The sequence below is a fragment of the Halichondria panicea genome, chromosome 17 (assembly GCF_963675165.1).
Source record: "Halichondria panicea chromosome 17, odHalPani1.1, whole genome shotgun sequence".
NCBI classification, from domain to species: domain Eukaryota; kingdom Metazoa; phylum Porifera; class Demospongiae; order Suberitida; family Halichondriidae; genus Halichondria; species Halichondria panicea.
In genome coordinates, this window is record NC_087393.1 from 666,881 (window position 1) to 682,755 (window position 15,875).

The 15,875-nt window shown below is 39.3% G+C and overlaps 6 protein-coding genes across 6 annotated transcripts; all 6 read right to left on the minus strand.

Moving 5' to 3' along the window:
• Nucleotides 1–254: 254 nt before the first annotated feature.
• Nucleotides 255–4,057, minus strand: LOC135351206 (proline-rich transmembrane protein 1-like). The gene is made up of 6 exons (XM_064550159.1): nucleotides 3,916–4,057; nucleotides 3,732–3,854; nucleotides 2,624–3,178; nucleotides 2,440–2,501; nucleotides 2,271–2,390; nucleotides 255–1,035 (listed from the first exon to the last, which is right to left on the minus strand). The coding sequence occupies exons 3-6, from the start codon at nucleotides 2,667–2,669 to the stop codon at nucleotides 853–855; spliced, it is 411 nt and encodes a 136-aa protein (XP_064406229.1). The 5' UTR covers nucleotides 2,670–3,178; nucleotides 3,732–3,854; nucleotides 3,916–4,057; the 3' UTR covers nucleotides 255–852.
• Nucleotides 4,058–4,627: 570 nt separating this feature from the next.
• LOC135351207 (proline-rich transmembrane protein 1-like) lies at nucleotides 4,628–7,253 on the minus strand. The gene is made up of 5 exons (XM_064550161.1): nucleotides 6,876–7,253; nucleotides 6,488–6,587; nucleotides 6,267–6,361; nucleotides 6,090–6,203; nucleotides 4,628–4,929 (listed from the first exon to the last, which is right to left on the minus strand). The coding sequence occupies exons 2-5, from the start codon at nucleotides 6,516–6,518 to the stop codon at nucleotides 4,762–4,764; spliced, it is 408 nt and encodes a 135-aa protein (XP_064406231.1). The 5' UTR covers nucleotides 6,519–6,587; nucleotides 6,876–7,253; the 3' UTR covers nucleotides 4,628–4,761.
• Nucleotides 7,254–7,676: 423 nt separating this feature from the next.
• LOC135351204 (proline-rich transmembrane protein 1-like) lies at nucleotides 7,677–9,810 on the minus strand. The gene is made up of 4 exons (XM_064550157.1): nucleotides 9,649–9,810; nucleotides 9,446–9,534; nucleotides 9,281–9,388; nucleotides 7,677–7,946 (listed from the first exon to the last, which is right to left on the minus strand). Exons 1-4 carry the CDS (start codon nucleotides 9,692–9,694, stop codon nucleotides 7,767–7,769), a joined length of 423 nt encoding a protein of 140 aa, XP_064406227.1. The 5' UTR covers nucleotides 9,695–9,810; the 3' UTR covers nucleotides 7,677–7,766.
• A 32-nt stretch (nucleotides 9,811–9,842) lies between these two features.
• LOC135351205 (proline-rich transmembrane protein 1-like) lies at nucleotides 9,843–10,986 on the minus strand. The gene is made up of 4 exons (XM_064550158.1): nucleotides 10,831–10,986; nucleotides 10,625–10,713; nucleotides 10,450–10,557; nucleotides 9,843–10,143 (listed from the first exon to the last, which is right to left on the minus strand). The coding sequence occupies exons 1-4, from the start codon at nucleotides 10,874–10,876 to the stop codon at nucleotides 9,964–9,966; spliced, it is 423 nt and encodes a 140-aa protein (XP_064406228.1). The 5' UTR covers nucleotides 10,877–10,986; the 3' UTR covers nucleotides 9,843–9,963.
• Nucleotides 10,987–13,225: 2,239 nt separating this feature from the next.
• On the minus strand, nucleotides 13,226–14,666 carry LOC135351203 (proline rich transmembrane protein 1B-like). The gene is made up of 3 exons (XM_064550156.1): nucleotides 14,506–14,666; nucleotides 14,078–14,310; nucleotides 13,226–13,500 (listed from the first exon to the last, which is right to left on the minus strand). The coding sequence occupies exons 1-3, from the start codon at nucleotides 14,543–14,545 to the stop codon at nucleotides 13,345–13,347; spliced, it is 429 nt and encodes a 142-aa protein (XP_064406226.1). The 5' UTR covers nucleotides 14,546–14,666; the 3' UTR covers nucleotides 13,226–13,344.
• Nucleotides 14,624–15,790, minus strand: LOC135351201 (proline-rich transmembrane protein 1-like). The gene is made up of 4 exons (XM_064550151.1): nucleotides 15,633–15,790; nucleotides 15,355–15,515; nucleotides 15,164–15,283; nucleotides 14,624–14,920 (listed from the first exon to the last, which is right to left on the minus strand). The coding sequence occupies exons 1-4, from the start codon at nucleotides 15,682–15,684 to the stop codon at nucleotides 14,744–14,746; spliced, it is 510 nt and encodes a 169-aa protein (XP_064406221.1). The 5' UTR covers nucleotides 15,685–15,790; the 3' UTR covers nucleotides 14,624–14,743.
• Nucleotides 15,791–15,875: the final 85 nt, after the last annotated feature.

The following is a 15,875-nucleotide window of genomic DNA, read 5'->3' on the forward strand; positions in this document are numbered from 1 at the left end:
GTACCCGTATACGTAGCTATAGCTATGACAATGACCAGGAGTGCATGATGCACTCCTGCAATGACCAACATACCAACATACGTATAGTATACCTTGCTTTGAGGTGAGTGGTACCAATTCAATTTGCTTATCAGACATCTTTAGCAAACTTTCAATCTTTTCTTCTATGTGCCTCTGTAATAGCAGAGAGATATCTGGCTGTAACAGAGACACTATGACAAACATGACAAATACTTGTAACATAGTTGCCTCACCTAGCCCTTTTAGTGTGGTCTCTCTCTTGTGTATTTCTCTTGTTTACCAATAAACCGTCCCATCACATCGTATAGGTATATGGCCTTATATATATGGTTGTTTTACATTCAATTACTCAATACATAACTGTTATTCTGATTGTATCCTGGTTTGCATTTTCATCAACTTTTCCTGTAATTGTATAAATAAATTGTCCCAGCATGCACTGTCATGCAGGTTAACCTGTGTGTATAATTATTATACCCTAATTGGCCTGGCACTAACTATGTAGCTGATTCTAAAGTTTAAGCCCCTCCCACATTACGTATCAATTAAAATGTTATAATCATTTGCACATTGTATAGATTTAATCTTATACGTGTTCCTTATAAATATATCATACATAGTCACTTGTATAATAGATAATTCACATGTAATAAAAAAAAATACTCCTTTACAAATTAAACAACACAGCTAGGAGAGGTGGAAATGCCATCTACGTATTTAATTTATGGAGCAGCTCTACATCATGTTTGTGCACATATCAACATAATATTATCAAGAGTGCACAAAGTTTACTCGACATAAAAAAATTGATATATTGATACGAAATTTTTTTCACTGATTGATCCTTATTACGGCCAGTGGGATAATCCATGAGAGCTGACTCAGGCCAATAATGGCCAGAATAAAGAAAAGTATGATTGTTCCAATGATAATAGCCAATCTGTTGAGCTGAAGAGCACTTTTAGAGGCGGTCTGAGCTGCAGTGTAGTCTCCCCGGGCAACGGCACCCCTTGCCTGTAACAATAGGTAATGAAAATCTGTCTCTATCTAAACGAGAACACTGTAAGATGGCCACAACCATTTCCATTTTCTGTCTCTCAAGAATCTAATCTAACAACTTGTACTCAATATACAGTTACAGTTGAGACTCGATTATCCGGCACCACCTACTCGCACATGCATGCACATTAAGTGTCCATGGGGTTGAAAGCTTTTCGTTGTTGATTAGCAGAAGCTTATAGCCTAATAGTATAACTTGCTACCTTGTTCTGTCCATTGATGCATTATGTCCAAGACTAGTACATTTGTAAGAGCTCTGCATGGACATCGTTTGCTGATTTTGCATGCAGAGGAGGCTACTCGAATTAATGATGGGTGTGGCTCATTGAGAGTCATTCTGCATGGTATCAACCATCCGGATGAGGTGGGGATACCAGGTGTTTGGATATAATCGAGGCTTAACTCTATTGTCATATTAATAATCATTATACCATAATTATGATTTTTATATACATCTATAAAACGTCTAAGACTGTGCTAAAATCAGTGAGGTCCCTCCCCTTCATTTTGAGCACTATAGAGTTGGCTCTGTAACTAGACAAATTTGTAATTTTCTAAAAGCTTAGAAGAAGCCCGTTCAGATGGTATGCTCAAATCCCAAATTTGTGAGCGAGGCCATAATTTCCTATTTTCAGAAAAAGACCATGGGCTATAATTTTGTCAAAAACAGACCCATATAATTATATATACACAGGTACAATGCATGTACAGCCTTAAGATTAATACATTTGGGTCTTTTTTTTACAGGCCTATTCGATTCAGCTACATGAGTTGTTTGAAGGGGATGAAAACAAACTGAATAAAAACAAGATAATGAGCCTCAATGACATGTTAAACCTATGTAGCCAGTTACAACACTTTTAGTCCAAGTATGGAGCATACGATGATTAGGCCACACCAAATTGATCTTATGTTTCACGGACTTTTAATCCTAAAAAACAGACCAGGGTGGCAGGCAAAAAAAGAAAAAAATTTGATGAATATCATTATAAAACCACAAACAGAGTCACAACACACCACAAAAAGTCACTTTAGCAAAACATTACACGGTTTTTGCTAGATCACGTGGCTATTCTGACCTCTGACCTGACCACTAATTGATTTATTTTTTTGGCATTCTACAAAAATATGACCCGGAAAATCCGTGAAACATAAGATTAATTTGGTGTGGGCTTACTTAATTTTTGTACCTCAATGGATTTGAGCAGAGCAACGATACCAAGAGGCCAGAAACAGAACAAGAGAGTCATTATGGACATCACTAAGTAGTCGTTAGGAGGTCGAGGAACACCACTAGGAGGAGCAATAGCCTGGGGGCAGAGGTTACATGGCCGGCTAGCATTACGTGTAGATACTCACCTGCTGGGATACGTAGACAACCGGCTGCTGTGGGTAGACAGGAGGAGGTCCTCCAGCCTCCTCTGTGGAAGAGTAAAGCATAACACTCACATTGATTCTACTAGCCTAGCTAGCTAGCAGCGGTAAGCTTTATATCTAGTTTCAGATCTACATGTATACATGCATGCAGCTATGACAAACACACCTTGCTTTGAGGTGAGTGGTACTGATTCAACTAGCTTCTCAGACATCTTCAGCAGAACTTTCAATCTCTTCTTCTATGTGACAGCTGGCACCTTTGATATAATAATAGCAGAGAGATGGTATGTAGGAGACACTGGCTATCATAATTATGTGACCAGCATGACAGGTAATCTAGTGAGTCTACAGGGGCACTCTAACATATCTTCCATGCATTCCCTTGGGACTAAGCTCTAGGCTTTCCCACACTAAATCAGTTGTATTGGTTGCATATACACAGTATCCAGTAACTCCTGATATATAATACACCACAATACACAATCACTATCTAGTAGAAATAAGCAATCTACAATAAACATAAGAAAAAGTTTAGTTTGACATAAACAAGTTGATTAAATACGTACATAGACTATTATTAAGATTATTAGCATCGAAACAATGATGAACAATAAGACATATAAAATTTTTCCAATGAGGATAGCCCATCTGTTGAGCTGAAGTGCAGTCTTGGAGGCAGCCTGGGCTGCAGTGTAGTCTCCCGGGCAACGGCATCCCTCGCCTGTAACAATAGGATTGCTAAATTAATGCATAACCTGGGTTACAGTAATAACAATAATTATATAAAATCATAATTATGGTATATTGACATCACAATACAATACCACGCAGCTAATATATGCAGCTAATGGAGATAGATTCTTAGATAGAAAACCTGTCAAAAATCTCTGTCTGGTCTCAAAAATGAATACTGTAAGGCGGCCACAATAAAAACAGTTTATCTAATACAGTGCTAAAGTCAAGTGTGTATCCTGTGTCAAATCATAGCAGTATATATACGCAGGTCCCTTCATTTCATTTTAGTTGGCTCTGTACTAATCCAGTTTCTACGGTAGTGCACCAGTATACACAGTACAATGCATCGTTGATTAACAGGCCTATTCAATTAAACATTCAGACACACGGGTTGTTTAAAGACGGATAAAAACAAGCTGAACAAAAACAAACTGATGAGCTTTCAGTGTCATGAACCTACGTAACCAGTTAATCACAATATATAACGCTACAAACTTGTTGCAGTCCAAAGGATGATTTGTGCATGCACACTTACGTACCTCAATGGATTTGAGCAGAGCGGCAATTCCAAGAGGCCAGAAACAGAATAAGAGAGTCATTATGGACATCACAAAGTAGTCTTTTGGAGGTCGAAGAACACTACCAGGGGGAGGAGCAACAGCCTGGGGGCAGAGGTTCAATGGTAAATAAGTGGCCGGCTTAAAATTAAATGTAGATACTTACCTGCTGGGTTACGTAGACGACAGGCTGCTGTGCGTAGACAACTGGCTGCTGTGCATGGACAATCGGCTGCTGTGCGTGGACAATTGGCTGCTGGGGGTAGACAACCGGCTGCTGTGTGTGGACAGGAGAAGGTTCTCCAGCATCCTCTATGGAAGAGTAGAAGTTTATACTATAATTGCTTTATATCTAGCTTTAGATCTACATGTACATGTACCCGTACGTAGCTATGACAATGACCAACATACGTATAGTACCTTGCTTTGAGGTGAGTGGTACTGAATCAACTTGCTTCTCAGACATCTTTAGCAAACTTTTAATCTTTTCTTCTATGTGCCTTTGTAATAGCAGAGATATCCGGCTGTAACAGAGACACTATCATAATTATGACAAGCATCACAAATACAAATACATTATAACATAGTTGCCTCACCTAGCCCTTTTAGTGTGGTCTCTCTCTTGTGTATTTCTCTTGTTTACCAATAAACCGTCCCATCACATCGTATAGGTATATGGCCTTATATATATGGTTGTTTTACATTCAATTACTCAATACATAACTGTTATTCTGATTGTAGCCTGGTTTGTATTTTCATCAACTTTTCCTGTAATTGCGTACAAATAAATTGTCCCAGCATGCACTGTCATGTAGGTAAACCTGTGTGTATAATTATACCCTAATTGGCCTGGCACTAACTAAGCTGATCCTCCAAAGTTTGAGTTTGAGTAATTTGATTGAATTAATTTGGAACTAAGACGATCTTTATGTAAACACGAAAAAGTTTAGCTTGACGTAAAAAGTTGATTACATAATATAGTCCATGATAGTAATACTCGCAATCTGCTTCACTAGTTGCTCGTTATTATGGCCAGTGGGATCGCCCACGAGACCTGACTCAGGACAACAAAGACAATCAGGACTATTCCAACAATGATAGCCAATCTGTTGAGCTTATAAGCACTCTTGGAGGCGGTCTGAGCTGCAGCGTAGTCTCCCCGGGCAACGGCATCCCTCACCTGTAACAATAAACAATAGATTGCTAATTAATGAACTGGAGCATAGCCTGGGTTACAGTAATCATTATTTCGTGCATGTATATATAATTATGGTACAGTAGAACCTCGATTATCCGGCCCTCCATTATCCGGAACCTCGATTATCCGGCTTGGCAGTTTTCTTGTTATCAGATCAGAAAATGGGTGTGTTTATCAATAAAGTGGGTGGATCAAGGCGTGGTTTATCTATTTGATTATTCGGCATATTCACTTATCCGGCCTGCTTCTGGAACCAAGGTGTCCGGATAATCGAGGTTCTACTGGACATCACAGTACGCACCACGCAGCTAATTGAGATACAACTATTTGCATGGTCCCAAAATTATAGGGAACACTTGTAAGGTGGCCACAACAGAAACAGTTTATCTAAGACTGTGCTAACGTTAAGTGTGCATCCTGTGTCAAATCGTAGCAGAATTTATGTATGTAAGTCGATCACCTAAAGTACTAGAGTTGAATCTATAACTATAGAGTTCTGATGGTTCAAATTCAACGGATTTATGATTATCTGAAAGCGTAGAAGGAGTTCTTTCATGGTATGCTCAATACTACATCGCGTGCGAGTCATGTTACTTTGTGCACAGTTTTTGTGTAGAGGTATCGGTAGTTTGACACTCTTCTCTTCTTATATACAGTTATGGCCATTCAAGGATGCTCTATTTAACGCTAGGTCGAAGCTTTGAAATTGTACACTTTATTCTATAGTGCACCACTATATACACAGGTACAGGTACAATGCATGTACAGCCTTAAAATTAATACGTCTTTCACAGGCCTATTCAATTAAACATTCAGTCTTGAAGACTAGTAAGGGACAAACACCCGCTGACGAGCTGTCAGCGTCATGTTAAACCTATATTAATTACAATGTATAACACTTCAACTTAAGAAGTCCAAACTTGACGATTGTGTACACTTATTTAACGCATAATTAGTAATTTGGGTTTTCACAGGCCTATTCAATTGAACATCCACATGAGTTTGTTTTTTTTAACTAGTAAGAGACAAAAGCAAGCAGGTGAGATTTCAGTGTCATGTTAAACCTACGTTGCCAGTTAATTACAATGTATAACGCTTCAACTTAAGATGATTGTGCACACTTATTTAATTTCTGTATATACCTCAATGGATTTGAGCAGAGCAATGATGCCAATAGGCCAGCAACAGAACAAGAGAGTCACTATGGACATCATCAAGTAGTCTTTTGGAGGAACACCACCTGGGGAAGCAACAGCCTGGAGGCAGAGATTTAATGGTAAATAAGTGGCCAGCTAGCATTATGTGTAGTAGATACTCACCTGCTGGGCCTGGGTTACGTAGACAACAGGCTGCTGTGCGTAGACGACAGGCTGCTGTGTCACTGTGTATACAGGAGGAGGTCCTCCAGCCTCCTCTGTGGAAGAGTGTAGAGTTAGGTTTATTTTACTAGCCTATTAATTAAAAAATAGCTAGCAGCTGTAAGTTTTATACCTTCAGATTAGTACATGCCTGTAGCTATGGTAAACATGGACAAACACACCTGGTACTGATTCAACTTGCTTCTCAGACATCTTTAGCAGAACTTTCAATCTTCCTTCTATGTGGCTGCTGGCACCTTTATAATAGCAGAGAGATCAAGCCTGCAGAGACACTATCAATGACATGACAAGTACAAGTACAGTTTTATAACGTATCCTCCATTGGGGACACCCCTGCCACACTAATTTGGGTATTTCAGGCCAATTCAATTCAATTTAATATTCAGTCTCATGAGTTTTTTTTTACGACTGGTAAGGGACAAAAACAAGCTGACGAGCTTTCAGTGTCATAAACCTACATAACCAGTTAACGCTTCAACTTATAAGCAGTCCAAAGACAATTGCATTTAATTATGCACCTCAATCGATTTGAGCAGAGTAGATACTCACCTGCTGGGTTACGTAGACGACAGGTTGCTGTGCGTACACAGGAGAAGGTCCTTCAGCCTCCTCTGCGTAAGAGTAGAGCATAACAATACTCTAATCTAGCTTCAGATCTACATAATTATGTAGATGTAGCTATGGCAAACATGGACATTACCTTCTTTGAAAATAGTTTAACTTGCTTCTCAGACATAATTATCTTTAACAGAACCTTCAATCTTCCCTTCTATGTGCCTTTTATGTATATATAATGTAGAGACACTGTCACAATGACAGGCATGACAAGTATAGACATGCAGGGGTTTGGGCCTCCCAAACTAAAGACAATGTGTGTGACAAATCATTTGTACCACAATACACATTGTATTCTATATAGAAACAAAATATGTGACAGGCTCTGGGAAAACCAGACTATTGGAGCAGAATTTAGTATTGAGCTACAGCTAAATTTATGCCAACAGTATAAAATCTCAAATAAAATGTTATTGATGTATAAGTATCTACAGTCCTTCTACTACCTCTCTGTAAAATCTGATGCTCTAAATCCAACTCTTTCCATCGAAACGCTTCGTCCAAAGTTTCGCTATTACCTTATTTTTCCTAATTAAGCAATCTTTGAGAGTCGTTTTTCTCGATACTACATTTTACGGCTTCGAGTTTCCAACGTGCATGACTCGGGTATGAAACTAGGTATGTGAACACTAAGCATATCATTGTGTAGGCAATGCTCTGCTCTATTATTTGGTACATTAATCACACATATTTTAGTCTGCTCCAATAGTCTGGTTTTCCCAGAGCCTGTCACAATTATTCCCAAGAGTACACGAAGTTTAACTTGACATAAAAAAAAGTTGATTATAAAGTCCGTAATTATTATGATACTCGCAATCTCCTTCACTAATTGCGTCTTATTACGGCAAATGGGATAATCCACGAGAGCTGACTCAGGCCAACAAGGACCAGAACAAAGACAAGCACTATTATGCCAATGATGATAGCCAATTTGTTGAGCTGAAGAGCACTCTTAGAGGCGGTCTGAGCTGCAGCGTAGTCTCCCCGGTCAACGGCACTCCTCACCTGTAACAATAGGATTGCTAATTAATAAGGGTAGCCAGATAATAATTATTTTGTGTACGTATATAAAAACGTAATTCTGGTATGACATCACAATACCATGCAGCTAATTGAGATACAAGTTGCTAGATTCTTGAGACAGACAGGAGAAAACCTCAAAATATATCTGTCTGGTCCCAAAGAGGTATGCCACAACAACAACAGTTTATCTAAGACTGTGCTAAAGTCAAGTGCGTATCCTTGTGTCAAATTTATGTAGGATATACGTTTTTGAGTTGGCTCTGTAAACCTAGGTCCAAATTGAATTGGAACAAGACATATCGTATACCGTATTAATAGTTTGCTGGTGAAAAACCTTTGCGAATGAGAAATTTGGCCCTTTTGCGATTTTTGGCAAGGATTATGTGTATTTACTAGTAACAGGAGCCCATAAATAAGAGAAGGAGCGGCTGACTACGGGGATCACGTTTCGTAAGTGGTTATGACCGCATTTCCATAATTATATGCAGAGTCACTTAAGTGGTTGAATCCCTACACGTGTTATACACAATACAGGGCTGTGGTTTGTAAGCACTTAGTCGCTTCCATACAAGGAAGTGCGGTTTCACCGGCAATTACGAGATGTGATCCCTGAGTATACGTTGAAGTTAGCCGCTCCTTCTCTTATTTATGGGCTCCTGCTAGTAATCATTTAGGTTTTGCATTTTATTGATGTGAATTGATCAACCCTCGCAAAGTTTGCATATGTTTGATGCTTGCAAAACATTCTAGACTAGTAATACGGTAGCGAGTTATTTTCGTATGGTGGAAATGTTCGTAGATTTCGTATTCTAGAAATTATTTTAGATTTAACGTCACTATCCTGAGCTGTACGAAAATACAAAATATTTAAATGGGTCGTTTGTACAAACATTTGCAACAATGAAAATTACTCGCTATACGGTAAGTTGAAAAGACTACAGTATTTTGTCAAAAAGAGGTCCAAAATAGGTTTAACCCATCATCTGAAAGGTCTCTCTCAAAAAAATGTTTTCTTGGACCAATAGAACTAAAGTTATGGCCGTTAAAAGACGCTCTATTCAACGCTAAGTCAAAGACTTGAAATTGAACACTTTGAACTCTAGTGCACCACTATACACAGGTGCAGGTGCAATGCATGATTATGTAATTTGGGGTTTTCACAGACCTATTCATTTAACATTCCACGTGAGACTAGTAAGGGACAAAAACAAGCAGGTGAGATTTCAATGTCATGTTAAACCTACGTTGCCAGTTAAAATTACAATGTATAACGCTTCAACTTAAGACGATTGTGCACACTTATTTAATTTACGTACCTCAATGGATTTGAGCAGAGCAACGATGCCAAGAGGCCAGAAACAGAACAAGAGAGTTAGTATGGACATCACAAAGTAGTCTTTTGGAGGAACACCACCTGGGGGCGCCTGGGGGCAGAAGTTATCAATGGTAAATAAGTGGCCAGCTAAGCATTTAATACTCACCTGCTGGGCCTGGGTTACGTAAACGACAGGCTGCTGTGCGTAGACAACCGGCTGCTGTGGGTAGACAGGAGGAGGTCCTCCAGCCTCCTCTGCAGAAGGAAGAGTATAACACTCAGGTATTCTACTTAGCCTATTAGCTAAGCTGAATCTAACTCCAAATCTACATGTACATAGCTAGCTATGACAAACATAGACAAACATACCTTGCTTTGAGGAGAGTGGTACTGATTCAACTTGCTTCTCAGACATCTTTAGCAGAATTTGAAATCTTACCTTCTATGTGGCTGCTGACACAAAACTGATAATAGCAGAGAGATCCGGCCTGAGCCAAAAATAGGTTACCAATGACACAGCTTATAATTATTAGGTTTGAGCCCCTCCCACACTAGATCAAGTGTTGTGATTAATTAAATCCTTGTATATATATATACTTGTAATGCTATATAATTCACAGCAATGAAATACTAAAAATACAAAAATAAAAGTTGAAGTCCACGATAGATTTGCAATCTCCTTCACTAATTGCGCCTTATTACGGCCAATGGGATAATCCACGTGAGCTGACTCAGGCCAACAAGGACCAGAACAAAGAAAAGTATGATTGTTCCAATGATGATAGCCAATTTGTTGAGCTGATAAGCACTCTTGGAGGCAGTCTGAGCTGCAGTGTAGTCTCCCCGGGCAACGGCACCTCTCACCTGTAACAATAGGATTGCTAATTAACGAAAACCTATCTCTAAAAACTACAACAATTTTCTGTCTCTCAAGAATTGCAACTTGTACTCAATAATATTGTCATGTCAATACTAAATTATGATTTTAATACACATGCACGAAATCCAGGCTGTGCTCCAGTTCATTAATTTGCAATTCTATCGTTACAGGTGAGTCTAAGACTGTACTAACATCAGATGTGCATCCTTGTGTCAAATCTTAGCATACGTAGGTCCCCTCCATTTTGAAAGTACTAGAGTTGGTTCTGCACACTTTTTTAATTTACATACCTCAATGGATTTGATCAGAGCAACGATACCAAGAGGCCAGAAACAGAACAAGAGAGTCAGTATGGACATCACAAAGTAGTCTTTTGGAGGAACACCACCTGGGGGCGCCTGGGGGCAGAGGTTATCAATGATAAATAAGTGGCCGGCTAAGCATTTAATAAATGTAGATACTCACCTGCTGGGCCTGGGTTACGTAAACGACAGGCTGCTGTGCGTAGACAACAGGCTGCTGTGAATAGACATGAGGAGGTCCTCCAGCCTCCTCTGTGGAAGGAAGAGTATAGCATATAACCCTCAGGTTTGTTCTATACTAGCCTAGCTAGCTAGCATGCAGCTGTATATTTAGCTTCAGACCTATATGCACATCTTGGCAAAACACACCTTGCTTTGAGGTGAGTGGTACTGATTCAACTTGCTTCCCAGACATCTTTAGCAGAACTTTCTATCTTCCCTTCTATGTGGCTGCTGGCACCTTTATGTAATAGTCGTATGTAGAGACCCTATTATTATAAATATTATGATAGTCTACGTGCACTTTAACATACCCTCCATGCATTCCTTTGGGACACTGAAATAGCCTCTCCTACACACTGCCTACTATAGACATACTTCTGATACCACAATAATTATATAAAAACACATAATTTTAATTTCAAATAGTCATACTGGTATTAATGTTAGCTAGGGAGCGAGCGCACTGTCTGTGCTATTATAGTCATAGTTTTCAAAAGGTATGATCCAAACAATTTGGCAAAGCAGGACTATCCCAAGGGTAATGACAATCGATATGATCCCGAGTATGATAGACAGCTTGTTGAATTTGTGAGCACTTCGTGATGCAATTTGAGCAGAAAACAGATCCCCCCTGGCAATAGCACTCCTCACCTGCAGAGAGGATCAGTCAGCAACTAATCGCTAGTGACTACTTGACACACTACAGCAAATTGGACATTGGACCACCACCACCCTTTGCTAAACATTAGAAGATTTATATGACAGCTCATTTAGGCCATTGATTAAAAAGCCTAACTAACTAGGAGTCATAATTATTGAATGGGAACTAAGTGATCACATGTGTAGTGGTAACATGATCAGTCACATGTGAAATAACATGGTGATGCAATCCTTGGGAAAAGTAGAAACACAACATCCCGTTCTAATCCTCATAATTAATGCACATTGCACCAGTAAAAGACCAAGTAGGAGGGCTCAGGGGTGTTGTTCAAAAGCTAGAAGCATGATCAACCTCCACATACACATAATAGATTAAAAATTATTTACCCAATACAAAAGGCCGAAAAATCAAACCAATTTGGATTTAAACACATCATTTGAATGATTTCTTTCTCTAAGCTTTTAGAAAAATCATATTTTGAATTAAGTTATGGCTGTTGAACTACACCCGGTTTACGTACACTGTACATGTATGTGGCCACTACTTGCAAGGACAAACTCTTTTTAAACCAACACAGTACTGTTAGTACAATTCTGAGTTTGACTTCTCTAAGAGACCACCTTTCTATGGAGAACACATTTTATAGAGGTCCATGTACAGGTGGTTGCCCATACACGTTTGACTGCACTATAAATAATTTATAACATTATACCAAGAAGCACCCCAATTTAACGTACCTCAAGAGATTTCAAGAGTGCGACAACGCCTAGAGGCCAGAAGCAGAAGAAGATGGTGAGTAAGGACATAGTGAGGTAATCATCGGGAATAGTTCCAGTGAGGGGAGTGTAGGATACAGCCTGAGGGGAAAACATCACTGTAGGTTTCTTTGTAGCCTGGTACTCTCCCCGGCTGTATTCAGGTGGACCTCCATCTGTGTGTGGAGGAAAATATTTATTTGCTAGCTATCTAAAAAATTCTTTCCAATATTCCCCACTGTCTCCCCCTATCATTGCCAACTGTCCGCTTCCCTTTTTTTTCTAGTCCTACTCACTGCACTAATGACTCTAACCCTCTCCCTCTCTTCCCCAAGGCCGGTCAGTTTAAGCATGCCAGATAATAGAGATACCTTGCTCCTTTGTGAGTGGGGTCTTCTCGCCTGCACTTATGTTGCTGCAGTTTAATACCTTGTAACTGATATAAAAGAGTAGCTCACATGCTAAGCTTTTCAGCTTTTCAGGCCATGGAATCAGGTAAACATCGTCTTATTGTGATTTAAAAATGATTGATGAGCGAAATTAAGTATTTATGACACTTTAATAACACATGAATTGTAGTTTATGCATTACCCTAATTACGTACAATGCTCAGAATAAAAGCTAGGGAAACAATCCATGCCAGTTGAGCAATTAACACAATGACCCAGAGAAATATTCCAACTGCAATTGAAATAATGTTGAAGATCTTGGCATTTGAGGAACTTATCCTCGCCTTTTGTGATGCTGTGGGTAGACAGGAGGAGGTCCTCCAGCCTCCTCTGTGGAAGGAGAGTATAGCATATAACCCTCAGGTTTATTCTATACTAGCCTAGCTATATAGCTAGCATGCAGCTGTATATTTAGCTTCATACCTACATGCACATCTTGGCAAAACACGAGGTGAGTGGCACTGATTCAACTTGCTTCCCAGACATCTTTAGCAGAACTTTCGATCTTCCCTTCTATGTGGCTGCTGGCACCTTTATATAATAGTCGTATGTAGAGACCCTATTATTATAAATATTATGATAGTCTACGTGCACTTTAAAATACCCTCCATGCATTCCTTTGGGACACTGAAGTAGCTAGCCTCTCCTACACACTGCCTAATGATATATGATAGCTATCTATTGACATAATTCTGATACCACAATAATTATACAAAAACACATAATTTTAATTTCAAATAGTCACACTGGTATTAAAGCTAGCTAGGGAGCAAGCGTACTGTCTGTGCTATTATAGTCATACGATCCAAACAAGTTGGCAGAGCAGGACTACCCCGAGGGTAATGACGAATGATATGATCCCGAGTATGATAGACAGCTTGTTGAATTTGTGAGCACTTCGTGATGCAATTTGAGCAGAAAACAGATCCCCCCTGGCAATAGCACTCCTCACCTGCAGAGGGGATCGGTCAGCAACTAATCGCTAGTGACTACTTGATACACTACAGCAAATTGGACATTGGACCACCACCCTTTGCTAAACCTTAGAAGATTTATATGATAGCCTCATGAATAATTTTGTACTTTTTAAAAAGCCTAGCTGAGCTATGGCTCATGATGAGCTACGAGTCATGATTATTGAAAAATAGGAACTAACTGATCACATGTGTAGTGGTAACATAATATTCATGATCAGTCACATGTGAAATGCAATCCTTGGGAAAAGTAGAAACACAACATCCCGTTCTAATCCTCACAATTAATGTACCAAGAAGGGGTGTTGTTCAAAAGCTAGAAGCATGATCAACCTCCACATACACATGATAGATTAAAAATTATTTACCCAATACAAAAGGCTGAAAAATCAAACCAATTTGGATTTAACACATCACCAACACAGTACTGTTAGTACAATTCTGAGTTTGACTTCTCTAAGAGACCGCCTTTCTAGGGAGAACACATTTTATAGAGGTCCATGTACAGGTGGTTGCCCATACACGTTTCACTGCACTATAAATTATTTAATGTACCTCAAGAGATTTCAAGAGTGCGACAATGCCTAGAGGCCAGAAGCAGAAAAAAATGGTGAGTAAGGACGAAATGAGGTAATCATCGGGAATAGTTCCAGTGAGGGGATCGGGAGTGTAGGATGCAGCCTGAGGGGAAAACATCACTGTAGGTTTCTTTGTAGCCTGGTAGTCTCCCTGGCTGTATTCAGGTGGTTGATATTCTCCCTGGCTGTATTCAGGTGGTGGACCTCCATCTGTGTGGAGAAAAATATTTATTTACTAGCCATCTAACCAATACTCCCCACTCCTAGATCCTACCATTGCCAACTGTCTCCCCTACCATTGCCTCGGCCTCCCCTTTCTTTCCTAGTCCTACTCACTGCACTAGTGACTCTTTCCCCCTCTCCCTCACTCTCTTCCCTAGTTTAAATGCCGGATAATAGATATACCTTGCTCCTTTGTGAGTGGGGTCTTCTCTCCTGCACTCATGTTACTGCAGTTTAATACCTTGTAACTGAGTAGCTCACTTGCTCAGCTTTTCAGCTTTTCAGTTTTAAGGTCATGGAATCAGGTAAACATCGTCTTATTGTGATTTAAAAATGATTGATGAGCGAAAATTTAAAAAAATTATTTATGACACTTATTACATGTACCTTACATTGCATGAATTGTAGTTTATGCATTACCCTAATTACGTACAATGCTCAGAAGAAAAGCTAGGGGAATAATCCATGCCAGCTGAGCAATTAACACAATGACCCAGAGAAATATTCCAACTGCAATTGAAATAATGTTGAAGATCTTGGCATTCGAGGAACTTATCCTCGCCTTTTCATACTCTCCTCGTTGGAAAGAATTTCGTGTCTGCATAATTATTATAAAAAGTAATGAACTTTATTAACAATCTAGTAGCCTAGCCCCACTGACTGTGTATATTGTGACACATGGCAGTCATGCGGCTTTGTAGGAAGACAACACAACCAGTTTTGGTAGTTAAGAATGCTAATATTGATGTACATGAGACTTTGTTATGTCTTAATCAAAGCATAATTGGTAGTAACGACTCATACAGCCCCCATGAAGTCATTTTTAAAGTGAGCAAAATACCTTGACAGAGAAGACAATTGCAGCAATTCCAAGTGGCCAGAAACAGAGTATAGTTGTAAAAATGGAGAGAGCAAGATAGTCACTTGGTGGAGGGTCTTGTGGCTCTTGAATGACCATTGGCTGCAGAAATGGACAGCAAAAGTGACACATTAATACTGATACATGTACATGGGCAATGATCTAGAACTTACCTGCAGTGGTGCAGCATGCACATTTTGTCCATACTGTGGATGTTGACCAGTCTGAGTAACGACCTGAGGGTACTCGTAGTGTTGCTGAGGGTACTCATAGTGTTGATAACTGGGTCCAGCTGTGGGTAGCTCACCAGTGTAGGTTGGTGGCTTGTTGTAGCCTGCATGATGTGTTTTATGAATGCATGAAAATTAGATTTCAATGCGGAATTATAGTTTTAGTATCAGCCAGCTACATGTATATACATGTAACTCATGTAATTAGGAATTATCTTTACCTTGTTGCTCTGGCTGTTGAGAATAACCTTGAGATTCAGCACCTTTATCCATTGCTTGATAAATCTGATAGTATTTTAGCCAATGTAAAACATAAATTGTAGCCAGTACTGTAATACACTAATATTTAAGTTTTACACAGGAACTGCATGAGGAAGTATCATTTTGTTTGTTTATACCGAATTGAAGAAGTACAAGGAAAAATACCTGAGAGTTCAATAAGTGATGCATTAGTAATTGTATTT